Genomic DNA, 16,132 nt, shown 5'->3' with positions numbered 1-16,132 from the left:
CAACACTCAAGCGCTCCAAAAAAATCTCAAATATTTTTCAGTTATTTCTCATTCTCATGATCATAAAAAGTCATTATTGCATCTTAATTATCAGACATTATAGCTCATAATTAAAAAGTTTATGGATATTGGCTTTTATGCTTCACATCACACTCACTGAATCATGCCAAAAAAGTCTTTTATGATGAATTTTTATAAAAAAATTTTCTTTATTTTTATATCAATTTTTCCCAAATTTTTCCACATTCCAGCGACTGTTCCTATCTCTTTGTCCTCAAACTACCACAAACAGTTGCTAAACAGCATAAATTTTTATATAATCAACATCTAAAGATGGTCGTTTCCATGTTTGATACCATTTATCATGTGCAAGATAAAAGCTGAGCTGAGCTCGGGGATCTGTGTACCGTGATAACATGTCATGTGGGATTAGATGAGAAATGCAAGCAGCATTTTGGAGTAGCAGCGAAATTTTTAAAAATGGAAAAAAGTTGTAATAAGCAAAATTGAGAATAAATTGTGTGTTGGTGGGTGAGGTTGGGGTGGTGGATGTGGCGCATATTGTTGGCATTATTAGTCAGATAGGTGAATAGACATGCATACTGCATTCACAAAATCGAGAACGCTCAATTATATTGATTAATTGAGTATGTTAAATTATATTGATTGAGTATGCTCGTGGGTACGCTCATTTAAGTGAGTATGGTCATTATTTCTAAAGAATAAGTTAGAATTTTGAGGGATATTAGCGTAATTTTGGTGAAAATAAGCCCATATACTACAAGTTGGTTAATTGATCAATGAGAGAGTCACACCGGCCTGGTGTCAAATTTAAATCGAGTCCGACACAAAGTTAGAGTCACGCCAGCCTGTTGATGAATTTTCTTTCGATTAGAGCTCGATGTCGACTCGAATTTTATATGGAGTCGAGTCGATTTGAGACGACTTTTTCATAAAAAATCCAAGTCGACTTTAAGCTCTTCTTTTGATTGAACGGTTTGTGCTGTTCGTAAAGTTCTTTTTCCAGATTTAATCGATTCTTAGCTTATTCTTAGTAATGGAAAATTGAAAAAATTTACCGTCGCTGAAACCCGGAGGGCAAAGAGCGTAAAAAAGGCCAAATATCCAGTCACAAGTCACCGTGACTCTGAACTTGAATCAGATTCAGTGAAATTCAGCTTCAAACCGACTTACGTCGTTATTAGACTGAAATTTTCACTGCTTGCCTTCCTAGAAGGATTTTAGACCTCAAATCAAGCAATCAAGCCTCATAATCAGCATACGATCCTGATTTTAGTGATTCTTTCGTAACAATAGGGCTCGACTATGAACCGCAGGCTGGCATTTCCTACATTTTAGATGCGCCGGCCTTCAGTTTTCGGATGTAATCTATAATTCGTCCAAAGCTGCAGGCCTACATTTTATGTATACAGACTTACAATTTTGGACAAACTTCATATGATAGCAAGTCAAATCATATTCCCATTAAGCTACACTAACCAGACATAATGACAAAAATCCCTCCCATCCCACACCTCACCTTCAAAACTAAGCTCCATAAACATAAAATAGCACAAACAAAATTCTAAATGTTGACCATCAGTTCACTAACCTGTATCGTTCCACGGTTTCGGTTCAAGCGCATTTCCATTAAGCAGCGTCGAGTTGTACGAATAGAAATTTTTCACACTACCAACAGCCAAATTTATGGATATAAAGTGCTGTAAAAGACGTATAATAATGTCAAAATATCAAAGAGCTATAAAATTGATGACTTTTATGATTATTATTTGTATGGGAAATAATAAGCATGAGGAGGTGGCACCTAAAAATAGGAAGGAACATAAAATTGCATTAACCTCTTTATCAAACGGTCCGTTATTTGCCCAATTTACGGCTGATTTAATTTTTGCTGCCATCGCTGACTCCCGTAAATTTGTGCTTAATGAACCGTACTTTATGCCATCGATAGAAAGGGAAATTTCCGATGGTGTCCATAATAATTCATAGATGTGAAAATCATTGCCAAGATGTGTGTTTGGAAAGTTTTTTTTCTATAGCCAAAAAATATTTATAAAGTTAGATCCGACCGTCAACATTGAAGAAGGAAATTGACACAAAAAGTACTTAAAAAAGGGTATTTTTTTTGTGCATTTCCTTCAAGACGTATTAACCTTAAGCCATTTGAGATTATTCTTGGGATTTTTTGATAATATTGCGCCACCATAGACCGTCCTTCCACCAATTTCATCCGTATCGTCTATAAGATTCTCATTGCCTCTAGAGAAAAATACTTTTAAGTGCTGTGTTGTGATATTTGATGCCTCATCTTGCTTTTGTTGTGGTTGTAGCGTGATTTCTGATGTGAAATGTGAGATGATAAAGAAAGAATGAAATAATGAAGGTAAAAAATTGAGAAATTAGAGGAATTTGAAGATCATTTAAGTGGAAAGGTTGTGTATTAAATGACGATGAACTTAAACTTGATCTCATTTCTTGGTATGGACTTGAAATTGGTCTTATATCTTGTTTTACAATGAATTTAAGATGATTTGTTGACTCACAAGTGAATCTGGTGTCTTAAACATCATTTGCAGCACAACTTTGTATAAATGCCAACGAGAAAGTTCCATCAAAATAAGAACTTTTCATCTTTTTTTCTTTTTTTGTTAGCATTTAAAACCTTCAGACTTTGCTAAAAATATCACCGTAGAAAGGTCAAAACAGCACCAAAAAAAAAAAATTAAACTCACGTCCGTAAAGCCAATCTCCAACTGGTCCTCTCACTCGTGTCTCAACTTTTCCATACATAAATGAGAATTTATTACGCGTAGTTAAATATGCTGATGTGACCGGAGGCAAAATGTAACCAAATCTGGCCTGTCTTTCACACTCTAATTCAACATCATTTGTAAGCGGTGTGCATCTGAAACGAGATGGAAAATTAATTTTCATGCCGAGAGTCTTTGTTTCATCGTAAGGCAGAAATTTTCATGCAGTCGAGACATAAAAAGAATGAAAATATGAGCAAAGATTAAAGATTAGTTAAGATCAAAAGTATGTCTTTACCGTTCCTTAATATTGTAATTTCCAACTCGTATGCGAACATCATCAAAACCTAATAAACGTTTAAATGATTCTGCTTTCAAGCACAACATATCGTCACGTATAAATGACGTTTCAGGACGCTTCTCATAGACAACAAATTCAGCATCTGATAGCATGTCGTCTAATGGATATCTAGTGTCGAAATTCCAATATTTCAAATTATCTGAATTAAAATCTTCATTGAAAATAATGGAATTTTTGCATCCAACTGATTTTCCATTAACCGTACTGACAGATACCTCACAGTTTATTGGAATTTCTGTTGTCGTACTCGTTGTTGTTGTTGCTTTTATCGTTGCTTCATTGAATAACGGTGCAATGTCTTTAATTATCATCATTTTTCCATGGTGGATATGAGGAGAAAATAAAAGGGAAAAAAATTGTTTTTATTCGACTGGTTTGAATGCACATACTAGGATGAATTAGGGATGTCTGTGGTTTGAATAAGAGATTAATTTGGTGAATTAGAGGCAAAATTCAATTTTTGGTCGCATTGCTTTGGTAATTTTCACGTAAACTTGCTGAATACACCACAATCTAGTCCAGTGGTGGACAACCTGTGAGCCGCGGCACCAACATTTTTTTAGAAATACGATGAACCGTATATCTAGTGCGATTTTGATCAAAAATTACAACCAAGGTGTGCCGATGATAATATAAGGTTGTCCATCACTGATTCAGTCAAATCCAAGGCATCCTTAATGATTTTCCCATACAATACCCAAAAAAACCTTCAAAACACATCAACCCACAGACATCGCATCCCTAAACTCATTCACAAATCAATTATATTCACCTTGAACTTTAAATACACCATTTGAGAAGAAGCCAACATGTGAATTCTCAATATATCCCCAATATTCAATAACATCATCGTACATCAAAGGAATGCTTGTTTGAATTTGATGGAACCATAATCCATTGTCGTCTCGTTTCATTTGATTCTCAATAAATCCTTGACTGTTGTTTATTGTAATATTTGGGGAAAATAAGAGAATTTTAACGTCATTGTAGGCGTCGCTGTCTTCTGGAAAATGTCAAAAATTGGCAATTTCTGTTATAATGCTTAACTGCTTAACTGGGGACTGTTCAGTTATTAGGTAACGTGAATAATCGACTTTAGACTCCTGAGTAAAAAAATTTCCATGGAAATCAATCATTTTTTAAGACTGAACAAAGCTGTTTGGACAGAAATACGTTATAGCTGGTTGCTGGCAAGTTAATGACCGTCCGGACACGTTTAGATGTTCGCAAAGCTCAAAGTCGACTTGAAATTTGCATGGAATGACGTCGATTCAAATCAAATTTCCATACAAAATCAGAATCAACTTCAAACTCTATGTCCAGTTGATACGCAGTTCTAACGTATTTTCGTCCACTTGAAGTTCAACCCCACAACCCCAAAAAACGTTACCTAATAAGTAAACAGCCCCATTAAGCCCATCCTCATGTAACATACCTTGTAGCGAAAATTGAATTATTTTAGTTCCGACGATCTTGACGTCAATGATGGGATATGTGTTGTTAATGGTAACGTGCGAAAGAGACCGTTTTAGATCGGATGAGTTGTCATCAATTATATCTGGAAGATTCGAGAAGATTTGAAATATTTTAAATAAGATTCTTCGAATTTGAGCCTTAATTTGACTATTTTTGTGTATGAACAATTCAAGGAATTCAATAAGTCCCTTTAAAATCTCAACAAAACTCTTTAAAAGTCAGCAAAAAAATATTCAAATTCAAAAAAGGTCAGCATCTTTAAGATTCACATCGATTTTTCCCAAATCTCGTCTTCAAACCACTTTAAATTCAATATCAATTTACACTGAACTTTTATCCAACCTTTGAAATGTATATTAGACCAAAAAAAAATTCAATAACAGATATCCAATAAGAAGAATAAAAATCTTTTATGTCTGCAACTTCTTATCACAAAATGTAAAAAAAAAAATCTTGAAAATGTTCAATAATAAAAGAAGAATCATCTCACCTTGAACTCGAACAATTCTGCTGTCGAAGAAGCCAACATTTGAATTTTCAGCATAAATCCAATATTCGATAATATCGTTGAACTTCAAAGGGACGTTTTGCATCTCATAAATCCATAACTTCTCACTATTGTCTCGTTTTAGATCGTATTCAATAAATTTTGAGTTATTATTTATTGACGTGAACAGAAGGACTTTGACGGAGGTGTAGGCATCGGTTGATTCTGTAATTGAATAATAGGAAGGTGATTTTAGTTGAAGTTTTGTGAATTTAAGGAGCTATAAGTCATGAAGGATTGGTAGAAGGAGTTATTGGATGACTATGAGTGGCATATGCAAAGCTGAGGTGGCAATGGGCTATCTTTGAGCGTATTTTGTCTTCTACAAATGGCAGTCAATGGTGTCGATGCCTTCAGCGACCGGCAACGACCGGTGGCAGGTGTCAAAGACCACCAGCCGTCTACCGATGGTAGATAGCATTTAGAACGCTTTCGGCGTTTGTCATTGGCCACTTGTCAACTATGATTTAAAGAAATTTATAATTAGGGATTCATGTGCAGCCAGGGGAGTGGTAGGCAACCTTCTATGAACTACAGCACATCTTGGAGGTTTGCAACAATCGAAACTGCACACATCTTGTGATTCATGGCGTTTGCAGCTCAATTTAGAGCCACTTAAGCATGCAGCGGCACATAAGTTGCCCACCATTGAGCCATAAGATGCAATAAACTCCCATCCAATCCAGAATACCAAAAACTTACTCAAAACTTCAAGAAAATTCATCATCTTTAAAAAACATCTTTAAATCCAACAAAATGAACATTTAATTTACCTTTAAGCGAAAATCGAAGTCTGTCGTCTCCCATCATTCTTACATCAACATCTGGATATGTAACCTTCGGGCTATCCATCGTTATCGACTTTGACATTTCATCAGGTTGATAAACTTGCAAATCTTTAAATAAAATTCACAAAAAAAAGTCACTTTAATGTCAACAAACTGATTTTTCAAGAAATAAAGACTCAATGACTTCTTTCAATTTACCCCCAAGAGGAAATGATTGTGACAATTTAATTAGAACTGATTCCGATAACTCACTGTAGATTGTGTATTGTCTATAAGCTATTTGAGATGTAATATCAACATGGAGACATGTCTAATTGAAAGGTCGACATTGATTTCTATGACTTCTGTGGTACTGTGCTGTTTGATTTAATTTGGGTAGCTTTAAATGTAATGTATTTAAAGTCTATAAGGTTTTTGAATGTTAAAGGCACATTTATTTGGAAAAATGGTTTTCATGCTGGAGTGACTACGGCATTAAGTCGGATTTCATTAAATCAGACTCAGACATGCCCTTGGATGGACAACAAAGGTGATAAGTGACAAAAAAGCGATAAAAACATGACAAAATTGTCAAAAATGATAAGTTTTATTACTTTAGTTGTCCGTCGCTTTCCCAGACGAACTTCTATTAGTTCAGACTCAGGTCAGACCGGTTGACAGACAATTTAGACGATTAGAGACATAAAAGCGATAAAAACGTGACAAAAATGACAATCTCGGGACAAAATGACATGTTTTGTCGCCTGACTTGTCTGTCTCTTATGTCCAATTGAACAGACTCAAGTGTGCCCCGAGGGTGGACAACATAGGTGACATGTGACAAAATTTGGGATAAAATTGACAAAATTTAGGACAACAGAGGCAAAATTGACAAAACTCACCAAGAAGACAAACTTAGTCACCTGAGTTGTCCATCCCTCAAGCCTAAAGATACATATAGACTCCATAATACACATCAAGCTTCCATTTACCCTCAAAACCTCACAAAACATTGTAAAATTGAATCAATTTCACGACCATAATTCACAAAACTCAATTTTAATTTCCAACCAAAATAATACCTCAAAAATCAATCTTGTCCCATTTGTTGCACTAAATATAAGGCACATGTAGCAACACATGTTAATTTTCACTTCGTTATTTCGATCATACATCACAATATGCGACTAATTTAGTACATTTAATGAATATGTATTGGTGTTCAGACAGAAGTTGGAATGCATAAATGATTCAATTAGTAAAGCGCAATTTTGTCAGCCTGAATATCGTCAAAATAGCTTGAATCTTGCATATTTACAACAAAACTATGGGAAATTGCTATAAAATTTTATCAGCAATCCAACCATATTGACTTTTAATCAAGTTTCATTCAATTTTACGTCTGAATTCGTTAGAAATCTGTTTAATTAAATGCCATGATTCAGTTCCGAAATAAGGTACAAAAAAATTCATAAATACATCACCTTTTAATTGAATGATATGATTAGTGAAAAATCCCACACCATTCCTCTCGCCATATAACCAATATTCTATAAAATCGTCAACCTTTAATGGCATTGTCGGCAACTCATAAATCCACATTCCATTATCGGTCCTTATTAGTGGCACTTCAATTAATTTTGAATTATTAGCGATGGCTTTTGATGCAAAAATTATTAATTTGACGTTGTTTATTATGTCTGAGTCTTCTACACACGGTGGATGTTGTTGAGTGATGGCAAAAAATAGAAAGAGAAATGAGAGGTGGAAAAAAAGTTTAATGAGTTTTATCGTCATAAAATATGTAAAATTTATGATTTGAACGCGATTTTCTCTTGATGAGTTAGGTTCAAGTCAATTGAGTCAATTAAGTTCAAATTGAATTGAATTTCAGTTCAAAACAGTTCAATTTAGTTCAAGTTTAATTGAATTTAACTCAAATTCAACTCAAAATCAACTCAAATTCAACACAATTCAACTCAAATTGAACTTAAATTCAACTAAATTCAACTCAAAATTAAACTCAAATTCAACTCAAATTCAACTCAAATTCAACTCAAATTCAACTCAAATTTAACTCAAATTCAATTCGATTCAACTCAAATTCAAGCCAAATTCAACTCAATTCAACTTAAATTCAACTAAAATTCAACTCAAATTCAACTCAAAATCAACTCAAATTCAACTCAAATTCAACTCAATTCAACACAAACTCAACTCAAATTCAACTCAAATTCAACTCAAACTCAACTCAAATTCAACTCAAATTCAACTCAAATTCAACTCAAATTCAACTCAAATTCAACTCAAATTCAACTCAAATTCAACTCAAACTCAACTCAAATTCAACTCAAATTCAACATAAATTCAACTCAAATTCAACTCAATTCAGCTCAAATTCAACTCAAATTCAACACAAATTCAACTCAAATTCAACTCAAATTCAGCTCAAATTCAGCTCAAATTCAACTCAAATTCAGCTCAATTCAACTCAAATTCAACTCAAATTCACACCAGCTTAGTTCCAATCACCAAACCCACAATCTCATCCAGAGAAAATCGCACTCCAACCCCTCAAAACTAAAAATAATTGACATAAACTTATCAAAACAGTCAAAAAAGTCAACGCACCATTGATCGAAAAGCGTATTCCATTAGGACTTAAAAGTTTAACATTAACGTCAGGGTACATGATCTTTTTCATAATTTGTGGTGTTGGATGTACTGATGGCTTTTGTTCGAGGGCATACTCAATGTCTGTTGACGAGATAAAAGTCATGTTAAGCATAAATCAAGGAACAAGAAGTAAAATTTCACCTTTAACTTTGACATTTTGACTTGTGTAATATCCTAAATTGTTATGCTGAATATAAAGCCAATATTCAATGCTATCATCAGATGTAAATGCTGTATTTGATGTCTGATAAATCCATAATCCACTATCATCTTTAGTCAATGTACTTTCAACATATTGTAAATTATTTATTAAGCCCTTTGATGTAAATATGAATATTTTGACATCGCTAAGAACGTCGTCATACTCCTCTGATCTCATGTATTCACGTATTTATGTTGTCAAAGCACGAGATGTTGTTGTTGTTGTTGTTTCAATTATGGCGTGTGTATGTGTAGTTTACATGTAGGCATGTGGCATGGAAAAGAAGCAGAGAGAGTACATAATTAATATTAAGTAATATTTTCACATCCTTGAATAATCTTCATGGTCGATGTCTTCTTATTCTTATTTTGATTATCGCGCTGTTATTTAAGAGCGAATAAATATGATATTAAATTGAGATTGGGAAAATTTTAAAGTTGTTGTTTGGTAAAAAGGGGCTTTTTTGGATGTGTGCTTCAAGTGTTTTAGTGACAGTGTTGGTAAGTTAGGGAGTTAACTGAACCTGCTTAAAATATAGTTACTTCTTGGAACCGAAATTTGTACTCCATAACAAAATTGCTAACCCCTTCCCAAACGTTACGTAATTTACGAACACTCCCTTACGATGATGACTACTTTCAATCTTCGGTCATCAACTGGTCTGCAAGGGAAAGGTGGTTAGGTAAAATATGAATAGTCCAATCCCTAGATGATTAGTCACCGACACAATAGAAAACCCGTGGGAAAATCCTATAAATATCCGCGGATTTCAGCAGAATCCCGTTAGTTTTTTCCCCGAAGATTACCGCGGGAATTTCGCGGGTTTCAACACCCCAAACTCGAAACTGGCACCAGATCAGAATCATTTTAGAAAAGTATTTCCCCAAAGAGAATCCTCCAGAATATGTTGTCGATTTCTCTGGTGGTGGTACAGTACAGTACGGTAAAGTGCCACCGGTGCATCCGTGCCGAAACGTCGTGTCACTATATCCTACAACCGGTGCACTATGGTATACCATTGGTCTTCTATTGATACAAGATGTATGTACTGTACCATTGTATTATATCAGCGGTGTAACTATACCGTTCCTTACTGTCCCACCGAAAATTGCCCCATAGTCTATTCCATCTCGTTAATGTCTAAATTATTCTACATATTGACTAAACCAGTGATGAGCCACCCCTTTCTATTCGCTACACAACTTTATGTAAGCCTAGATCAAATGCCTCGACCAAATTCACACACATTAGATGGTATATGACATTTAAAAAATTAATTAACGACACACTAGTGTATCTCAGTACACAGGATGTCAACCACTGGACTCTATCAACTCTTCGAAAACATGTCAGACATAAAGACACATCCATATACCAACACTGATCCTAAAACAATCAAGATCAATAACTTGAAGACAAACTCAAGACACATAATCAAATCAATATCATCTATAAGTACAGCATAAAATAGCACAAAAAGATTTAAATAAGAACCTTGTAATGAAAATTGAATTCCTTTCGGTTTTAAAAGTTTCACATTGACTTTTGGAATGGAAAATCCATAAACTGCTGATGTGAATATAATTACTAAAATTAAATGAATCAGAATTTGTTCCATTTTAATTTTAAATTTCTTTCATCTATTAAGACGATTATCTCCAACTCACTGCATCACCAAAACTGAGTCAAAAGAAGTAAGAAATTTAATTTTTTTTTCATGCTGATCACTCGAGAGAATAATGAGAAATTATTTAATCGCTTCCAAAAAAATGAGGAATTAATCAAATCAAAGTTTATTGAGGGATATTCTCTCAATCGATTCGACTCTTTTATTCTGATGCTGTCTGACGAAAAATGAAGTTTTTATTGCTCATACGCTCCAATGAATTATATTTATGACAAAATCATAGATCATATAGGATGTACGTCATGTGAATAAATGCAATATTGCTCTCAACAAGCTACTTTGAAGATGTTGAAGGATGGTTAATATGATTGATGTTATGTCTGTCTTGAATATCTACATAAGAAATGTAAATTTAGATTATTGTAACACAGCATGAGTGGGAATGTCGTTCAAGATATTGCTTGAAGTAGGCTAATAATGTGATTGATATTTACAGTTGTATGCGATGCATTTATCTGGGATTATGTCAACATGGTGGATTGTAAGTAAAATGCAGCTTGATGCTTTATATTTGTAGGTACTACATTTTAATGCTGGAATAGTCAGTATGTGTTATTTGCCCGAAGAACACAAGTTGGTCAATCGATCTGAAATCCAGCACCAGACCGTCGTGAGTCTGACTTGATGTCGAATTCGGTCTAAATTCAGATCAACATGACTCTGACATGATGCAAGGTTCGGTTTAAATCTGACATCCTGTCAGAGTAACACTGACCTGTTGCCGTACGTGATTCTGACAATTCAATTTTAAACCAAGCTCCAAGTCAGAGTCACACCATTCAGACGCTTGACTTTGGATCGATTAACTAACTTGCGCTATTCGAGCTTGTATTCCAAACCGATCAATGTCGAATGACTGAAATAGACCAGAATTTGAATCTGTTAAGCAGCTCCTAGACATCCTCATTGTTTAACAGCTCCGAGCCATCTCGACCTGCTGCCGAATTCTTGACCGATTAATCGACTTGAGACAAATTTGAGCCTGTTGAAAAGCTTTCAAACAAGCTTATTATTGAGCAATTCCGAGTCATCCCAACCTAGTGCCAAATATAAGGCCGATTAACCAAATTGAGAAGGCATGCAAACCAGCCCCAAGACAACCTTAATACAAATGCGCTCTAACCACCAAAATAAAACTTTTCTCAAAACTGCTTAAAAATCAACGAGCAACCATAGAATTGAATAAGAATGTAGCAAATCATATGAATAATAATAAATATTTTGAAATTATATTTGGTTGAAAGGTTATCATATCACAATACAGTGAATGAAACTCTCATAGACGAGAGGAATAAGTCTCTCATGTTGAGATTTTTTTGTTATAGATCATGAGAATGCGCTCAATTTTAAAATTCGTTTTAAGGCAGTGATTGTTGAACTAAGTTCTCGGTACATTGATGTTGGACGACTAATGTCGTTAGGATGAGATTTGTAGTTCTTGGAACTTAATATGTATGTTTGCAGCTCACTTACATCCTTAACAGCCAAATATACCGCTTGTCTTCAAGGTTGGAATAGCGCAATTTCTGCGAACACCAAATAATATAATTAAAAACGGCTTGCTTATATTTTTAATTCAGCTGGTTTATTCCATAAATTTGTGAGTTCACAACTTAAGATTAATAAAGGAATTCAAGTTAGTTTAATGCACAAAATTCATATAAGAGTAACTTACAATCATTGCTTTTGGATCCAACCCTCTTGACTTATTGATATTAAATGGGGTAAGAAAAGGGGTTGCTAAGTGTAGGGTAATATCAACCTGGAAAATTATCCCTTTATTGAGCAAGTACGAATTTTATGACATAACGTAAAATGTAACTGAAGTCTGTCATTTGTAGCGAATGACATACTCGGCGCCCGAAAGAAATTCATAAAGATATACATATATGCATATATCATATATGCTTATTCAGCGATGTCAGCATCGAGGTCAATTTGAAGGACTTCATCATCAGAGTCTTCCGAATTAGGTTCAGCCGTCTTGGATGTTTCACCTATTTCTTCTATTCGTGATTGAACGGTCTGTTTACTTCCTTCCGATGTTTTCTTATCCTCATCGTCCTCCTCCTCAGTTGTGTCTTCTGTTGCATTCAGCATTACGTTGTGTGTTTGACGAAACTTTTTAGCTGATTTCGAATTTCCCTTTCCTGGGTATTTTTTGTGATACTTGTCGTACAGGTTTTTGATCAATCTCTTGTTGTCGATTTGCTTCTTTTCTTGCAAATATCCTGGCCATTCGTAAGTAATGATTAACTGATTTATTGCTTCGGCTTCTTGGTTCCAGGGAACAATTCCATTTTGGAGGAAATGAGAGTCTTCCATAGCGACCAGCATGGGGATATTTTCGCTGAGTGTTGCTTTAATCAGCTTCTGCTGAATCATATGCTCAATAAATCCACCTTCTCCTGCGGTTAGGCGAGCATCAGCTTGACGAAGGAATGTCGCAAATCCATGGGAGATAGTCCAATCTCTCTTTCCATCATATCCCAACCTCATTCCAGTTATAACACCTTTCTTTTCGAAGTATCTTAATAACTCAAACAAGTAATAAATGGGCGCTTCTTGCTTGCGATCTAAGCCTTTCAGCATAATAGTAATTGGTACGCCATGAAACGAAGCACTGAAGTTTTTGTCGATAAACGTTGCTCGGCCTATCTTCATTGGAACCTCTATTGGAGAAACGTAGCTGTTATTAATATCCAATTTTACCTTTTCAAGGTATTGTGCGCTTTGCTTAAATGGAAGATAAATGAACACAGTTTCACCCAAGCGTTTAGCCTTATAATCAGCCACTCTCATTATTCCAATCGCATCCTTGATGTACGGTGAAATTTCCAGCAATATTTGGCTGAGGGTAAATGATTCAGGAATTGGAGCTAATTGTACAATCGAATAGAAATTGTCTTGAGTTCTGGGAAACTTATTCATACGTTCTGTCAGATCATTTTGTTCTGCCTTGCGCTTGCTTAATTTAAAATTCATGATTATAATTGATTTATCTGTAATGAGAAGAAAAAAATAATTAATGCTATACCATGCGTATAATAATAGAACTGATGCGTTCTTTCGGGAATTTAAGTGAGTTTTATAATAAGGCATGCTTAGTCATGCGGAGAGTTTCTGAATATTTAATTTGGCAAGTCTATTGACACTACGACGTTGCTTTATTGTGCCATCCGACATACGAATATCAGCAACTCTTCCTCGCGAATCCTTTGATTTGTAAATTTTGATGATCTTTGCTCGCTCCCATGCTTTCCGAGTTTTATTTGGGTCAACAAGTAGAACTAAATCATCCGGTTTCATCGGAGGCTTGTCCTTAAACCACTTGTCTCGTTTTGTTAGAACAGGCAAGTAATATGCGACGAATCTGCGAGTAATGTCTTCAGCTAAAATTCGTCCTTTCCTATATTCACTTCTGTCATTCATCGGATCATGGGGTGTTTTTTGACTGAATAATGATGGGAGCAATGGCCATCCTGAACGGTTTTTTGCTAAATGATGAGGGGTGAGGACTTCTTCATCCTCGCTGCTTAGTGGATTGTGAGTGAGAGGTCGACAATTGAGTCGGTGACCTGCCTCTTGCAGTGCGATGTTAAGTTCCCTTTTGGATACCTTTCGACTCTCAATGGATGATATTATGGCTCTTTTGACTTCTTTAATAAGCCTTTCGTAGAAACCCCCAAACCACGGCGACTGAATGGGAATGAATTTCCAGGTACAAAACTTTTCAACTTGTTTCTTGTCCCATTCTTTCTTAGACTGTTCAAGACATTTCAATATTTCGTGCTTATCGTGATTGATGACCTTCGCGGCTTTGACGAAGTTGGTGCCATTGTCAGAAATGAATCTGCTGATGGGGCCATGAGCTGCCCAAAGTGAAATTATTGCTTCCAGTACACTTAGTGTGTCAAGTTTCTCAAGTAAATGCAAATGCACAAATCTGGTCATTGTGCAAGTAAAGATAAGGATCCACACCTTTTTCGCCCTTCCATAATTATATACTATTAATGGTCCAGCACAATCTAAGCCAGTGACCTCAAATGGCTTCAGTGATGGATTTACTCTGTAATCTGGCAATGGAGCCATTTTGGGAGGAACTGGAACTGCATTCTTGACGTTACAGTAGTTGCATAAACGCTTTGTTTTCTGCAAAGCTGAGCGGATTTGAGGCATCCACATAGATGATCTAAATTCAGCAATTTGGCTTTCAATGCACACATGCTTGTATTTGTGATGATAATGCATGAGTAAAATTTCACTAATTGGATTTTTTCTAGGCACTATGGGTGCATTTCTTTGAGCATAAACTTCCTTAGAAAGATTTACCCGTGAACTTATTCTCATCACACCATTGTGATCCATAAATACATTTAGTTGAGCAAGTTCAATGTTCCTCACACTTTTTCCTTCTTGTAGCCTTTTGTAATCAAGAGAATATGACTCACGCTGCATTCTGCGTATGATGAATAGAATGGCTCTTTCATAATCGATAGCTTTTGGATGTTCAATATCAGCGCTTTCATAAAGTTGTCTCCACGCAAGAATTTCATTCCATTTTTTTGTTTTTAATAGTGGAATGATCATTTCAAAGTAGATTTTCAGTGACCGAGCTACGGCTCTCGTTAATTTATCCCAATTGCTCGTAATTGAAGCTGGAAACAAATCAATAAAATAGTCAGAAGCTAATGCACAATTGATGTTTGGCAGTTTAATTGGCGATTGAATATTATTATTTTGAACTATAACATTGACATTGTTGCTCGAACACTCAAAATTAATTTTCTGCTTTGGCCAATATTCTCTCGGCAATTTAAGAAACCTAGGACCTTTGAACCAATCCGAATTTGAATCTCCAAAATCAAAAGCTCTGAATTTTGTAGCGATGTCAGCAACATTGTTTTTGGAGTCTACATGTCTCCATTCATGTGGAGTAGTAAGTTCCAAAATCTCTTCAACTGGCGAAACAGCAAATTTCGGTAATCGTTGATTGGGATTTTTGATCCAACGAAGTGCTATTTCGCTGTCGGTCCACAAGAATGTTTCGAATGACAAATCTTGATGCAAATGAACTATTGTATTTTTCAATCTAGCAGCGATGAGACAGGACATCACTTCTAGCCTTGGCATTTCCGTTATTTCCGTTTTGCTTTTCATCTTGATGGGAGCGACCTTTGCTTTTGCCATAACGAAACTGACATTTTTGTATGAATTAATTGTAGCGACGAAATACGACGATGTAGCAAAGGCTTCCTTTCCTGAATCACAGAACATATGAAGTTCTAATGACTCGACCTCGTTAAGATTTATGTTCTTAAAACGTAATCGTGGAATTTGAAGCTTTGTGACTTGTTCTAAGTCTTGTAACCATTTGATCCACACATTATTATCATCATCTCCGATTTCTTCGTCCCAATTAACTTTCTTTCGCCAGGATCTTTGTAAAAGTATTCGACCACGAATTATGCAAGGTGCCAGAAATCCAATTGCATCAAATATTCTTGCAATTGTTGAGCATTGTTCGCGCTTTGTTGGTTTGCGGCCATCATCTTTAATAATTAGTGCACTCTTATCCAATTTAAATTCAAATTTGTCTGTTTTTGGGTTCCACACCAATCCCAGTACCTTTGTCGTATAAGTTG

The 16,132-nt window shown here is 35.3% G+C and overlaps 1 protein-coding gene across 2 annotated transcripts; it reads right to left on the bottom strand.

Annotated features, from left to right (window-relative positions):
- Window positions 1–197: 197 nt before the first annotated feature.
- On the bottom strand, window positions 198–10,467 carry LOC139086804 (beta-1,3-glucan-binding protein-like). 2 transcript variants are annotated; one of them, XM_070635403.1, is made up of 14 exons: window positions 10,295–10,467; window positions 8,740–8,967; window positions 8,554–8,679; window positions 7,407–7,631; window positions 5,929–6,051; window positions 5,099–5,320; window positions 4,568–4,690; window positions 3,905–4,135; window positions 3,070–3,430; window positions 2,754–2,926; window positions 2,175–2,359; window positions 1,860–2,054; window positions 1,613–1,721; window positions 198–399 (listed from the first exon to the last, which is right to left on the bottom strand). In XM_070635403.1, exons 1-14 carry the CDS (start codon window positions 10,416–10,418, stop codon window positions 296–298), a joined length of 2,529 nt encoding a protein of 842 aa, XP_070491504.1. In that variant the 5' UTR covers window positions 10,419–10,467; the 3' UTR covers window positions 198–295. The 2 variants fall into 2 exon arrangements, with proteins under 2 accessions (XP_070491504.1, XP_070491505.1); XM_070635404.1 differs by having other exon boundaries at window positions 3,905–4,132.
- Between the last annotated feature and the right edge of the window lie 5,665 nt (window positions 10,468–16,132).

The sequence above is a fragment of the Chironomus tepperi genome, unplaced genomic scaffold (genome assembly GCF_022539635.2).
Source record: "Chironomus tepperi strain 1889 unplaced genomic scaffold, CSIRO-AGI_Ctep_v1 contig_89, whole genome shotgun sequence".
Classification (NCBI taxonomy): Eukaryota; Metazoa; Arthropoda; class Insecta; order Diptera; family Chironomidae; genus Chironomus; species Chironomus tepperi.
The sequence above is the reverse complement of the archived record's forward strand: the minus strand, read 5'-3'. Positions and strand labels throughout refer to the sequence as shown.